The following is a 14,954-nucleotide window of genomic DNA, read 5'->3' as shown; positions in this document are numbered from 1 at the left end:
TTGTGTAATTACATTTGTGTTCTTTCAGTGGTGACAATTCAGCTCAGTCCATTCCTTAAGTTTAATGAGCTTTCTTCTCTCAGGAAAATGATGTTTTGTTCCATAACATGTATTTGATTTTTTTATATTCTATCCCTTTAGCTGCCCTACTTCATGAATGAGCTGACTCTGACTGAGCTTGACATGGGGATAGCAGTGCCCAAGATCCTTCAAGCCTTCAAACCTTCTATTGATCACAGAGGTAAAATACAAAAATAGCAGGTGCTGGTATTGCCTTTGTATCTGTGGAGAGCAGAATGTTGATCTGTTTATCTTGTGCATGTTTTAGGTACATGTAATAAGATCTTATTCTGAGATACTCAGGGGACTTTATCTAATGTTTGGTGTAAATGTAATTCTGTATATATGGAATTGTGATCATATCTTTCCATAGGAAATAATTACTGAACTAAACTAAAATTTGCATGCAACAGAGATGCAGACACTTATCTGATACTGTCAGGGACTGCAGAGGGCAAAGCACATCTCCTTGGGACAGATCTGATTCTGTACCACAGGAGAAAACAGGTTTGTCTCTCCAAGAGAAGCTGCCCTGTCCTGAAAACAGGGATTCAGAAAATATAATTGTAACCACTCGGAAAACAAGAATAGTGTTGTTTTGAAAATAAACTTCAAAATACAGGATCGTTTTATGTTCTTAATATTAAATACAGCCTTTTTAAAAGCTGGATGACTTTCATACTGCTGCATTATGAATTAGAACTGTTTGTTTTCTATTCCTTCTGGCTTGCATATGGTCACATATTTGAGGATGCTCATGTCACTTTAAGTAGTCTTGCAAAAAAGAAAAATTTGGAATAATGCTTTTTAGCTTCAAAAGCATTTATTCTATGTGTTGAGGAGAGCTAGATGCCGTCTAAAATGTAATCAGAGCAGTTTTTAATTTTAAATTGTATCAGAGTTTCTCCACTCAACGTGGAGAAATTTCTAATTGGCCTAAAGGGAAATACTTCTTTAGAAGAGCTGGTGTGGTGTCACCTGACCTTTGCAAGAATACCAGATGCATGGACTTTAGGAGGACGTTGATAAACTCTAATACTAAAACTTTGTGCCACTCAAATCACTGACTAAAAGCATGAGGATAGTAAGTGCTAACCTTTCCCTCATAAATCTGAGCAAAGCAGACTTTGGAGAAATACTAAAATCTTCCTGGGCATACATTAGTTAATGCTGCCTGTTGTATCCAAATGCTGTTGTTTGCCTTTATCTGCTTGGGACTTGCAACCCTTTGGGGAAAAGCCTTATCTATAAAACACTGGGTACTTTGCTCTCAATTTTTCCAAAGATTATTTTCCACTGAGCTTTATAAACAAAACATGTTTGAAAAGAGCAAACTGTTTGGTTGTCATGAGGAACAAAATCTGTCCTTTTAAGAGAAATAAAAGTTGAATAGATGAAATAAGCTGGAGTGCAGTCAGTATTTGGGGAACTAAAGCATATTGCTGCTTCTTGTCTTATGCTTCCTGTGTGGGACAGCAGGTTCTCCACAGTACTTGGGAAGTCCTCCAGTGTTCTCAATGAAGTGGTTGCACCATTGGTAGAAGTTTTATTTGGAGTTACAGAACAAAGGAAAACTTTTAAAAATCTTTATGTGTGTGTGTGGCTTGTGGAGTGGTTTAATAGTTTCTTTTTAATCAGGGTTCTTTTCAGTGTGTTTTCCTTTGCCTTGATTTAAACATTTTTTGAATTCCTTTCTCTGTTCTCATAACTTCAGTTGTAACCAAGGACTGTAGTTCTAAGTCATGAGATGGGATTTAGGAGTTGAACACTTGGCTTCAATTAATTGCTGAAACAGCAATGAGATCAATTAGTTCCTTTAGTTTCTTGTTCAGTTAAACTGTGACAAGCAAACATTTATGGTAGGATTTCTAATTCTTTTAACTTCTTCCATACTGTTGAATGTGAACATACGTGTGAGCCCTTAGGGTGTTTAAGAGCTTGTAGTGAACAATTACTAGAATAACTTGTTCCCTTATTATACTTAAAAGGACATAAACAAGGGGATGATAATTGGAAATGCTTGTTTTCATAAGAATAAATGTATGTCTTGGTAACTTTGCCTATGGGTAAATGACTCGGTTTATTGGGAAATGTGGGGGAAAAAAACTGTAGTTTCAGGGGAGTATCCAGAATGAATGCTTCTAGATTTTTGGGGGTTTTTAGTAAGTGTTTGAGGCAGTCATTAGGGGTAGCCCTTTGTGAGGCTTTAAAGTGCAGTTACTAATTGTGATGCGCTTTGTTTCATTAATACTTCTTTTTACCAGTGCTTGATTACAAAGAAAATACATTTTTTTGTTATATGCCTTCTCTAATTAATTAAATTTGTTAACAGACAACGTTATAAAAAAAGTCTTGTTTCTGTTTATGCAGTCCTGCTTGGGTGACAGCATATGCTGTAGCTTTTATTGTAATTCTGTCAAGGCTAGGGAACCAGAAAACAGAATAAATTGTACCATCTGCCCAGTTCTTCACTCCCTCCCTTTTTGCCTCTGGAAAAAGTGTATAAACATTTTCTGGTCAGAGGGAATTTTCCCTCTCAGTAATGGCATCCTTTGCTTAATTTGATCTACTGTTAGAATTATATTGATGATTGAGTCCTGCTGACTCATTGATTATCCAAACAGTCTATTAAGCTGTTTTCAGGGTATTTATGATCTTACTGATACTTTTCCCACTGTAAAGAGAAAAAAATCCTTACAAGCTTGTGTTTGAGTTCTTGTGTTTGGTTTTTTGAACAGTGTTAGATAAAATGTGATGGAAAAGAGTTATTTGGGTTAGTAAAGCACCAACTTGCCTTCATCCTGCTTCCAGCATGTAACCTCACAGGGTGCCAGGGACCAGGTCTTTGGGAGCTGTCTGTGTTTTTGTTACCACATGTGGGTGGGATTATGATTAGGATATGTTTTTGCAGAAAAGAAAACAATAGTTCTTTAGCTGATAAAGTGTGACTTTTCTAGAACAAAAAAACACAAAGGGTAGTTACCATTTGTAAAACTGGTTTCAGTTTTATTCACCATTAATTGCTTCCAAATAAGTAAATAAAAGTGGAATAGGTCAGTGGTTGATTTGCCAGGTACTGGTGAGGGAATGTTTTGTGCAGCTGCAGTATCTGGAAAAGGAAGAAGTATAATCTGTGTTTATTGGCATCTGTTTTCTAACCTCTGGATGACAAATCCTACTGCTTTGGTGCAGGGTGTCACTTAAAAGGCTTGAGCTAATCTTAAGGTATTCCCAAGACAATTCTTTTGGAGATTGCAAAAAGCAAATAGTTTGCACAGACAGTAGGATTTAACTTAATATTGCATGTCTAGAATTGTGTAAGTAATGACCCTGTTTACACTGAATCATAAAAGAATGCCTGTAGCTCAGTTACTGAGGGAGCCTTGTCATAGATCTTCAATACACCACTGGCCAAACAAGAGGCAGCAGGTTGTGGTGTGAGAGATGCAAATGTTGCTGTGGGATTTCAAGCTGTGCTTCTCTTGGACAGCGTCAGTGATGCAGAGGAGCGTCCCCATTACTGCTTGGCTTGGAGCAATGCTGTAAATAGTTTTGAAGTGAATCCCTGATGGTATTCTGTTTCCTTTATGTCATTTCACATCTCTTAAGCAGTTTAGGTGTGTATTTTTTTTTAGACCATTAGCTATACTCACCACTCTCTTTCAGTGTGGCTTGGATTTAAATCTGGCTTTGTTCCATGAGCTTAATGTGATCAGAAAGCTTGCTTTGTGATTGCTCTTCAAGTGACATCTTTTCTGTTGTTTATTTTAGGACTTTGGGTTGATTTGGAAATGTCCTACAATGGATCTTTTCTAATGACCCTGGAGACCAAGATGAACTTGACCAAACTTGGTAAAGAGCCGCTTGGGGAGGCGTTTAAGGTTGGCGAGATCGGCAGGGAAGGGTAAGGGATGGCAATGGTGCTTTCATTGGGAAAAGCTGGGATTTTCCTTTTGTGTTTGCAGCTCTGGCTCTGCAGTAGATTGAAAGGAGTTTTGGGGATGTTTCATACAAGTGGGTGAAACGTGGCTTTTCTGTACAACTTTACTGTTTGGTCATGCTATTGATAATAATTTTAATAAAAGGCTTCTGTGGTATAATTATTTGATATATATATTTCAGTTGGGTTTTAAAATGTCTTGTGACTAAAATTTAGTTTTGTCTTATGCTTGGTTTGGGGCTTAGTCAGATAGAACTCAAATACTGGAGATACACACATGCAGAAATAGAGATAGACAGGTGTTACAGGCTGCTGGAGCATGGTGCAGCTGCAGCTGGAAACCATGGAGTAGTAAACAATGTGGAAGGTAAACAGGCTCTAATTGTTATGTAAAGACCTTTTCAAAAGCTTTATTGCATCGTGGGTGTAATCACATCCCTGCTTTAGTCTCTGTTTTTCCTCCTAGCCATCTTCGGTTTGCCTGCTATGCCTAAGTGAAATGGCTTATGTAGATGAACTAATTAGCAGACACCATGCAGTAATTCACCTCCTTTGTATTTGTGCTTTCCCTCTCATTTTGGCCATGTTTGAATGTCATCCATCTGTCCATTTGTATTAACTTAGTGAGTGGCACCTATCAAATATCCATCCCTGGATGGATCCACTCCCAGCTCTGAGTTCAAATATTTTTTGGTACTGTATTCTCTTTGTACCTGAATCTGCAGGCCCTGAACAGTAGTTGATCTCTGATTTCATGTACAACCACTGCCTATAAATCAAGAAAATAGTCTCTAAACCTGGCCATTTGTTTAGCTATGAACAAAATGGTATGGTCTTTCATAATTAAGATACTAGAGGCTTTGTATACGTATGTCATAGCTCTGACCATTTATTCTGAGATAGCTTGAAGTAATACTTACAGCAACACTATATGTCAGTGCAGTCATGACAAGAAAATAAATGTGAAAAAAACTAATGGCTGAATGATCTCATACACTGGTAGAAATTCAGAGGATTTTAAATCGACCTAGTTTCTCATTGTCACTGCTTGAAATAAATATTTCTGAATTTACATCACTATAACTGGTAGGTGTGAATTTTTCAAAATCTGTTTAATCCTGCCTGCCCAAAAAATGGGAGATAGAGGAGGAAATGTCTATACAAATCAAATTCTTGCTTTTCTTCCCCACCCCTCCAGGATTTTCTTTGTGTATTTTCATATCTGTTCAGTGCAGGAACAGCCTCAGAAAGAATTAGTGAACACTCTGATTCATATTTAAAAATCAGGTTGCTGCTGGCTGAGCTATAGGCCCCCAGCAAGGCAGATTTAAGTGCCTGTAGCCAAGCAACCAGTTACTTGAAGGTATCAGCATTAACTGCATTGCTCCCTGCACAGGGCTGGGATGTTTCAAAGCTCAGAGCCAGGTAGCAGCTTTACATAAAGAACAATCTAATGTATTCTAGTTTGGATGAGGGTCTTTTTGTTGCTTGGGTTTTTTTCCTTTTTTTCCTTAAAATGGATATTAAATAAATTAAGGACTGAGAAGTATAGAACAGTTTGATTCTCATCTATGCCTTTCAATCTGTTAGTTAATTTTAATTCTGCTGGCTTTTTAAATTATCAGTTGACAATTGCTGTGACAAATGAGATTACTCTGCATGTGTTTGCATCCATGGTCACGTTGTCAGTTAGTGATGTGTGTTGGTTGCTGAGCTCATTTCTGGCCCTTATGAGCTCAGAACAAACCATCTCTTGAGATGCAGTAACCACAAAGTGGTGTGAGAAAGGCACCTACTCATCCAGAGAGAGGAGAGGAGCGAGCAGCTCTGGGGTGTAACTGTCTGTGGCTGTTGTTCAGTGTAAAGCAAGACAAATGGGTCACTGTTGCACTTGCTGTTTGAAATAGAAGTGAAGTCTGCTGAGACAGTCTGGTAATGCTGTCTTGCATGCCCTCTCAGGAAAATGCTGCTCTCAGAAAGGGGAGGAAACTATTAATTGACAATTTATAAAAGCAATACATTACAGATGCTGCTAAACAGGAGTTGAGGCAAAAGCAGGCAGACTAACCCAAAGTTACTGCACCTTCTTAACCCATTAGTCCTTTTGGCTTTGTTGAACCACATAAAAACAAACTGACAAATGGCAATTCATAAAATATTGTGCAATCTTTACAGGAACAATACAGTAGCTCCAAAGTGATTTTTTTCTGCCAATGTTTGTCTCATATAAATGGTCCATTGTATACAGAGCTCCCCTGAAATCTCACTCAAGCTTATTTATTGTTGCTTTGTTTAATGCGAGGAAATCCTGTGGTCTGAGCCACTTGGTGCTTGTGAGGCACTTCAGAGGACCCCTTCAACTAGGAAATAAAACACCTTGTAAGAAGGTGACACCTTTGAAAGACCTGAGAATGCCCTGAGCATGCTTCGAACTGGATGATAAAGTGCACAGGAAAGAGAAGTGAGGTTACACCCTGGTGGAAAATGTGCAGTTTGAATCTGACCTAAAAACATGAATTTCTGTGAGGAACAGCTCCAGCATTGCTATTTGGGCCAGTGACAGGCACCACCCAGCACCCCCATGTCCTCAGGGAGGTGGCTCAGTTTGGTTTGCTCCTTCACTCCTTTGCAGGTACAAAATGCTGCTCTGGATAGGAAGAGGTTTGCAGTTGTGATTCCACAATTCCCCAGCCTGGGTAGGAAACACTTCAGTGTGGACAGGTCCTGGGTTTACTGCTCCAGTGGGGAAGGAGTGTTGTGTACTGTAAGCTGCACCTGAACTGTCCCTTTACATTAGGACTTCATGCAGCAACCACCAGTTTGTTCTGTGTACAGAATACCAGGCAGTGGCCTCAGTCCATGCCCTGTCTGAGGTTATTAATGCTTCAAATGCATTTCCAAGAACACACACAAAAAAAAAAAAAAAAAAAAAAAAAAAAAAAAAAAAAAAAAAAAAAAAAAGAAAGAAGACACAGCTATAAAGTGTATTCTAAACATGCTGTAGAGTATTATATTCCTGGGTATAGTCCCTAGGGCTAGAGCCATGTGCTTTAGAAGGCTGTGTTGTGTAACTGTTTCAAGCTCTCACATTCAGTAAAGATCTGTTAATTCTGAAGTGTATCCACTGTATCCTTCTCTCATTTAAATCCGTTTAAAAGATTTGAAATTTTTCTTGTGACTCTGTACATAAAATCTTCCACAGTTCAAGTCTAGAAATCAGTCACTGCTGTGTGGTATTTTGTACCCAAAGGGCAACGCTTGTTTATTACTTCACTTTTTTCCCCATGACATTAAAACAAAATGGTTTGTCCAATCCTAATTCTGCTCAACTCATGAAAAACCATGAGCCACAACAGATATGCTTCCAAATGTATTTTGAATAATCTCCACATGTGATTTGAGTGTGTAGAATAGCCACCCCCGTGCCAGCCTCTTTCATGAAGGATTATGTTCCACTGGGGAAAACAGATTTCTGTTTTGAAGGCTGGTTCTGCCAGACTGGCTTCAGAGTGGTTTTGGTTTTGTTCTTTTTAGATAGCGTTTATAATAGAGGGGAGGGGACAGTTCAGAAACCTGTAATGTCAGCCAAAGCTGTACAGGCTGAAAAGCTATTTAAGGATATTACATTTGACCTGGAAATTGCATTGTTTCAGTTTCAGGCCAAGGGCGTATTGTCTTGCAGACAGCGATGAGGAATCCTCCAGCGCTGGCTCTTCGGAGGAAGATGATGCTCCTGAGCTGGCAGGAGAGAAGCAGGTGACCCCAGGAGGAGAAGGGTGAGCTGTTTGTTAATCCTTCCCTCCCCCAACACCTGACAGCTGGTGCCAGTCCTGTGATGCTCTTTGGCCCCCAGGATGGCAGAGTGTGAGGCTGTCCAAGCAATGAAGCAACCCCGGTCGCCCATTTCCAGGGCAGAGGGCAGCAGAGGAGCCCTGTTCACCCCAGCCCTGCAAGGACTTCTCCCAGCTGCCCTGGGCACCTCCCATCCTTCCTCTGCTGGATTGCTGGGAGGCCAGAGAAGCTCTGGGGACCTTCCCCAGGGTATCTTACCTGGTAGCAGAGCCAAGAACAGGATTTTGTGTGAAAACTTGAAACCCTCTCTATGCAGTATTACCCCTCTGCTTATCCTGCTGATCCCTTATTGTCAGCGTTCCATTTTCTTTCAAGAAAACAACTGTTACTCAAGCCTGTTTTTCTTGCTGTTTTGGTTTTTTTTTTCCTTGAGGATTTTGTGTGTCTGGGCTGTGCAATACTGCCCTCTGATGCTGTGCATAGATTTGAAAGAAAATTTCCCAACATCACTGATGCCACATCATTCCTTGTTTTGGCTGCAGCTCTGATTTTTTGCTTTCTGCATCTGATTGCAATTATGCCATGCAATGAGAAAGCTGAATGTGTGAGCCCAGAATGTCTGAGACAGTCACAATGTTTTCTATGTCTGAACATATCTAAGTGATTTTTACAGTGAATATACTAGCAGACTCATGACTTATTCAAAATGTTCCAGAGAATTTTAGTATTTTACTCCTGAACACTTCTGAAAATTGTGTGAAGAGTTGCTTGAATTACTGCAATTGATGCATTTCATATCTTCTTGAAATTCATAGATTATATAAAGAACTCTTTATCAAGAGGACAGAGAGGTAGAATGAAGAATCTTAATGTAAAATACTGAAAAAAATTTCTTACACCTATTAAAAATCTTCATTGCTACCACTATATAGAATCTGGTGGGAGGTTAACTTCTTTCTCTGGGTAAAGATACAGCTAGTATAAAATCCCAAAGTCAAAATTTATTTTCTCTTTTTTTTATGTCACTGAACAGTTTTTTGTCTTATGTTGTGCTAAGGACAAAACTGTAAAAGTTTGTGTAAGAATAATTTTTTTTTTTCCCCTGGATAGGAAAATGTCATTTTCTTAGGAAGGTTATCTCTGCAACGTAACACCAAGAGCCACAATTAGACATGATATAGTGTGTAGAAAATACCAAATGTGCTATTTTTGGAGTGTGTATTTCCAACATGAGATAGGGGTAAGAAAAAACATATTCAGCCCTTAAAGCATCTGTTTGAAAAGCCAGGAATGCTGTCTGACACAAATGCCAGGAAAAGCCCACTTTCTTCAGACGTAGTTCACCATTTTTGGAATATCAACCCACCCACTGCTAAAACTGTTTTCCTCTTCTTTTTCAGCATCCTTATATTCGTAAATGCTACGGTACCTTAAAATTAAAACATTTTTGTTCAGCACACACAGTTAAATAATCAGACACAATGGTTGGGCCTTCTATGCTGATGATTTGTGCACATCTTGGTGTATCAGTGTCTCTACAATTTTTTTAGAAGGGTAGTAGACAAGTTGTCACTTCTCATGCCATCTTGCTGGCATTAGTGATCTAAGTGTATTTGCAGTTTTAAAAATTGTTGTGTTTCCAGTGCCATCTGGGAAGGAGTGTTCAGACTGAACAGAGTTTCTGCCAGACACTTGAAGCTGCTGGGTGCAGGCCCTCGGATGAACTGCTTGGCCACATATCTGTTCAGAATTTTTGTATCAAAAAAACTTCAATGATTTAATAGAAAATCCATGTCTGTCTTAGCAAATAGGTTTAAGAAAATTATCTTGATGTTCTTTTTCTATTCTCTATCTAAAGGTATGTTGGAGGACATCGGACAAGTAAAATCATGAGAATTGTGGATAAAATTACAAAGTCAAAATACTTTCAGAAAGCAACAGAGACTGAGTTTATTAAGAAAAAAATTGAAGAGGTCTCCAATACTCCATTGCTGCTAACAGTTGAAGTACAAGAGTGCAGAGGAACACTAGTGATTAACATTCCACCTCCACCCACTGACAGAATATGGTAAGAGGAGCTCAGAGCAGAGCTGGGCAATGTTTCAGGTGTGGTACACAAGGGGTTGCAGCTCAGAACAAAGGTAAAGCCTGGCTCAAGTGGGTTCTGGGCAAGGAGCAGTACAAATGAGTTGTAACTGAGGTAGGAACTGTTATTAAGAGCAAGTTTTTATAGGTTTAAGTACTTATTTTGTTGGGGAGTCTGTAATAAATCCTGCTCTATATTCTCTCCCCAGGTACGGCTTCCGAAGGCCTCCCTACCTGGAGTTAAAAGCACGGCCAAAACTTGGTGAGAGAGAAGTGACTCTGGTTCACGTCACAGACTGGATAGCAAGGAAACTGGAACAAGAGTTCCAGGTGTGTTTCTTCAACATTCTCCTTTCATTGATGATAGTTTTGGTCAATTAAAGGGGTGGGGTGTTAATTTTCACATGTCCTCTATTTCATTTATAACTAGTCATGCCCTCTTCTGCTCTCAGCCAGTGGGATGGATGTTGAGAGCTCAGCTGAAACTGACTGCTGGGACGGTCTCAAGACTCATGTGTAGACCTGGGTGCAAATCTGTTTTAGAGATGAAAATTACATTTCTTTGAAATAGGTACCATGGTAAAATTTGCTGTACTCAAATAAGAACATGATCCTACATGTTCTTAGATGATAGGGGGCCAAAAAATTTTTAATTTTGCCAAAAATTAGGGACAGATAAGGCACTACTTCCTATTACTGCTTCCTTTAAAGTAATTTTTAAAATATCACGTTGACCATAGTAAAAAAAGGAAAAAGCCCCCTCCAAATACATGTAGGATAGGAATAGTGACCTGCTTGATTCTGGACCCCAACCTATACAATCAACCAGAAAACAAAATCAATTATTTTACTAAAAGTGCATTTTGAAAGTATATGGATGGGTAAGAGCTGAGAAAGGAATTAGGAAAAGTTGGTGATGTTTCCCGTAGTGCCATTTTAATTGAATGAAATATGCAGAGATAATATTTCTGAGTTTCATTTACAACTGGAACACAACAAAATGGTTTCAGTTAATGGGCACTGCACTGACTCAAACAATGCTGAGCTTGAGAACCTTTTCTCTGCAGATGTGTTGCATTTTTTAAATGAAAACTGGAAAACTAAGGTTTCAAGTGACATATGTAATGTAACTTCATTTCATTGCATCTTTTTCCCAGAAAATCTTTGTCATGCCAAACATGGATGATGTCTATATTCCTTTAATGCACTCAGCCATGGATCCCCGCTCCTCCACATGCCCTCCTCAAGATCTGAGCACGGAGGCCTCTGATCAACCATGACATGTGAAGACTCTTGCAGTTTACAGTATTATAAAAGTTACTCTCATGGTTTTATAAACTGTGCTGTAGTTCTTGTCCTTAACTTGTGCCACTCTCCCCCCTCCCAAGGACTGCCTTTCCCTGTTCCTGTGTGCTCACTTGCCTGGTTATTGTTCCCGTGTACTTCAGCTACATGAAGTTCCATTCCATTAAGCTGTTGATTTACTTTTGTACTGGCTGCCATCAGGATTTTAACTGGGAGGCTGAGGTGACCTGTTCTTTGTGGGGAGGGAGGAGGGACTCAAATGTAACAGATCAAGGAGCTTGTTGATGCACCTTTTGTTCAGCTTGTTTTCATGATATGTTAATGTGCATTAAAGCATTGAAAAGTTGTTTGGCAGCAAAGGAACTGCGTGCCAAATGGAAAAAATCCTAAATAAGGAATGAATTTATATAACTGGAAGAATATTTTTCTTTCTCAGGCAGTTGGAGGTGTAGAATGAACTGTTTTATGTTCTTTCACTTCTGCAGTCAATAGCTTGTGTCAAGCAATCGAAATATGAAATGCTTTCAGGATAAAAGAATGTAAATTGGATGTATAGGTAATATTGTGATTCAATGTGCTGTATACACATTACTTTTTTCATAAAGAACTTGTGCTTTTTTTGGGAAGCAATTAGCCATAAAACACACAACTATCAGTGAAGGTGGGACTGTCAGAATTTTGTAAATGAGGAAAAAAAAATTGGTAAAGCCATGTGACCAAACCATAGCAAGCCGCCTTATAGTGAGGTACAATCACCTTGGTTCCTGATTAATTCTGAATGTTTATAGGGACATGAGCACACACACCAAGTGTCAACACTGCACATCTCCAGTAGTGACCTAACTGTGCATAGAGCCTCTTGCTGTGATGAAACACCCAGTTCTTTCTGACAGGAGTTTGTTGCTGTGAGTTTTTTCCATTGCACTGTTTACACCCAAGGCATGGGCCCAGATCCTCAGTTACAGCCCCAGACATGACAGCACCTGCTGCTTGTGCAAGCAGCTGTGGCTGACAGATTTTGACCCTCATGCATTGGTTTCTTGGACTTTATGGTATAAGAATTCAAGCATTACAGTTGTTTGAGGTGATCATGATTGAAGACTAGTACTGCTAATTAGTGGCCAAAACTTATGGGGAAGGGGGAACTGCCTTTAATTTGTCAGATGTAATGAATCAAGGCTAAATGTATGCAGTAAATTCAAGGTTTGAACACTACATATCCGCTCCTTAACACTTAATATTTTTCTGATACTCAGTGTTGCCAACTGTTCATGGATGTCAGAAAATGTTTTAGTTTACAAAGAAGGCGAGTTTTGGCTCTCCTTTTATAACATTTTTTTTTCCAAGTAACTTTTAAAGAAATTTTTTGTATGTTGTGTTGTCACACTTGATGTAAATCAAAATTTCCATGTGTAACTTGATTTACCATCTCTAAATGAATCTATTATATTGAAGGTTTTTTAAACAGCACCTTGCCTGAAACAAAAGCATTTAATATATTTAAAATTTAAATTCTATATTTGAACACCTATTTTGGTTACCTTTAATTGAAATATTAGTAGTTATATTTGTTACCTGAACTCCTCCTTGACCATTCCAGGCTGTGTATATTCTGGGGTTGCTGATTTTGTAGGCATTATTTGCCTTTCATGAAGTCTGCATGTCTTGTACGCAGGTCTTTTATATTGAGTTAATTTCTATGTGCAATAACAAAAGTCGAAGGACTAGATGCACTAATGTGTAAACAGATTTAGACTTACTACACAAGATTGTCATACTGCACTTCATAAACTGTGGGTAACTACAATCTGCTTGCTTTGTTTTATTAAATAAATTTATCCCATGTCAAACAACTCGGCACATTTCATTTCTAAAGCATTCAGCCACTATTTAGGGCAAGTTGATTTAGCAACTTCATTGGAAAGGCAGCTTCCTAATATGAGTGTGCCCTGTGCTTTGCAGAGTTCTATAAACGTGTACCTGGTGGTTGTGGCATGACAGTTTCAGGGTTAACCAGTGCTGAGCTCTGAAAGTAAAAGCTAAATTTAATTTTACTGTCATGAAACCAAAGTTCACCATGACAGCTGCTATTCATGAGGAATATGTTTAAAGAACATGTTTGCATAGCTGGTAAAACTGAAAGGATTACCAGCAGTTACAGAACAGAGCTGACACACATCCACTTCTGCCACCCTGAAGAGCCCCTGGGAGATCAGTGACCCCTCAGTCTGCCCAGACTCTGCGCTATTCCTGTATGTCTAGTCCTGTGTGGTTACAGTTCTTTGTACTAACAGCGGATGCCGTACCACCCCCTACTGGCATGGATACAGACGAAAATAGTCCCCTCAGAAGCTGCAGCATAGTCACGGCAGTCTTTAGAGGCAGTTTGCACGGCCCGCATAATGAGCCCCAGCCCTGAATGCATTTCTCCTGCCTCCAAGCTGGTTCGCCCAGCTGCTCTACTCCTGAAACAGCTGGGCAGGAATCCCAGGACTTTATTTTTTTTTTTTTTTCAAATTCTTACGACTTAACCGCTAACTACTGAAGGAAAACAACCGCCGCCGCCTCGGCAGGTTCAGTCGCACGGCACCGCGGTGCGGGACCCGGCTCTGCTTGGGGCCTGGCACCACCCTCCGGCCGGGAACGGGCTCCCCTGCAGGGGGGCAGGCCGCAGGATCCGGCAGGCCCCGCGCCCCCCCGCCGCTATGTCCCCGCGAGGGTGACACGCACCCGCAAACAAATGTCACTTGCTTTTAAAAGCGCCGCCCGGGTCGGGCCGAGCAGCGCCAGTTATGAACAAGCGCTTCGCTGTAGCACCGCTGCTTGGCCGGCGGCGCCAGGCGGGCACCGCCGGGTCAAAGGCAGTGCGGTACGCGCGGAAGAACCAGCCGGACACGTTCTGCGTGACACGAGCTTTATTTACCGCCGCTCCCGGCCGCCGCTCGCCGCACGGGCCCTGCAAAACACCGAGAGTAAAGGGGAGGTTATTGATGCGGTACACCCCGGCCGCCCCGCAGGGTGGACGCCGCCGGGGCGCTCAGCAGTAGTTTTGCTTCACGTATGTCAGCAGTCTAACACGTGTCAAGAGACATCACTGCGGCCCGGCCTCACCGCCCGCCCGCCCCACTCTGGCACCGCCACCCCGCTCACCTCGCTGGCCACGCCGACAGAAAGGCCCGGAATCCGCCGCGCTCTTCTTTATAGAGAGGCTAGCCCCGCCCTCTTCGTCTCGCCCAATAGAGTGGGAAGCCGGGGGCACGTGCTGATCTGGGCGCTGTTGCGCGCGAGGCTGGGCGGGGTTGCGTGAGGGCAGCGGGCGGGGCGGCACGGAGGGGTCGAGCGGGGGGTCTGAGGGAGCGCTGGTTTCGTGTCTCCCCCCGCCGTGTGCGGCAGCTTTCGCCTGTTCAGGAACAGTAGCACTCATCTCTTCCTAGTTTGCTCTCGCGCTTTGTTGCTGTGAAGAAATAACGTTCGGTATTAAAAATCTAAAAGCTGAGGCCACGGTCAGATCTGCTCCGGCAGAGCGGGTGCTGAGGTGGCTCCTGAGGGGAGCAGCTGGGAGCTGAGGGTGCTCACTGTTATAGATATGTCAGAATTCATAGGCAGATAAAACATTATCATGTTATAAATATATTAAATGTAGTGCTATTATAAATCTAGTATTATGAATGTACTAAAACATAGCTCTATTATAAGAATATTAAAAGTTTACAGCTACACTCAACAAAGGAATACTGCTAAAAGGAACATGCCCAGACTAGTTGCCAAAGCC

General features: G+C 40.9%; 1 protein-coding gene and 2 non-coding genes across 7 annotated transcripts in view; 1 reads left to right on the top strand and 2 right to left on the bottom strand.

Annotated features, from left to right (window-relative positions):
- Positions 1–13,035, top strand: part of TEX2 (testis expressed 2) — a 45,694-nt gene extending 32,659 nt beyond the window's left edge. For 4 of the 5 annotated variants that reach the window (XM_038157337.1, XM_038157338.1, XM_038157339.1 and 1 more), the window contains 6 exons: positions 142–241; positions 3,832–3,964; positions 7,654–7,776; positions 9,651–9,860; positions 10,087–10,207; positions 11,035–11,216. In XM_038157337.1, coding sequence (XP_038013265.1) covers positions 142–241; positions 3,832–3,964; positions 7,654–7,776; positions 9,651–9,860; positions 10,087–10,207; positions 11,035–11,157 — 810 coding nt within the window. In that variant the 3' untranslated portion in view covers positions 11,158–11,216. Of the gene's footprint in view, positions 1–141; positions 242–3,831; positions 3,965–7,653; positions 7,777–9,650; positions 9,861–10,086; positions 10,208–11,034 lie in introns of all 5 variants that reach the window. The other variant, XM_038157335.1, reaches the window with a different exon arrangement.
- Positions 13,036–13,920: 885 nt separating this feature from the next.
- Positions 13,921–14,052, bottom strand: LOC119709623. The gene has a single exon (XR_005259391.1). It is a non-coding gene; the product is annotated as a small nucleolar RNA SNORA50 (small nucleolar RNA).
- A 165-nt stretch (positions 14,053–14,217) lies between these two features.
- Positions 14,218–14,280, bottom strand: LOC119709622. The gene has a single exon (XR_005259390.1). It is a non-coding gene; the product is annotated as a small nucleolar RNA SNORD104 (small nucleolar RNA).
- Positions 14,281–14,954: the final 674 nt, after the last annotated feature.

The sequence above is a fragment of the Motacilla alba genome, chromosome 18 (genome assembly GCF_015832195.1).
Source record: "Motacilla alba alba isolate MOTALB_02 chromosome 18, Motacilla_alba_V1.0_pri, whole genome shotgun sequence".
Lineage (NCBI taxonomy): Eukaryota > Metazoa > Chordata > Aves > Passeriformes > Motacillidae > Motacilla > Motacilla alba.
This window is presented reverse-complemented; position numbering and strand designations above follow the sequence as displayed.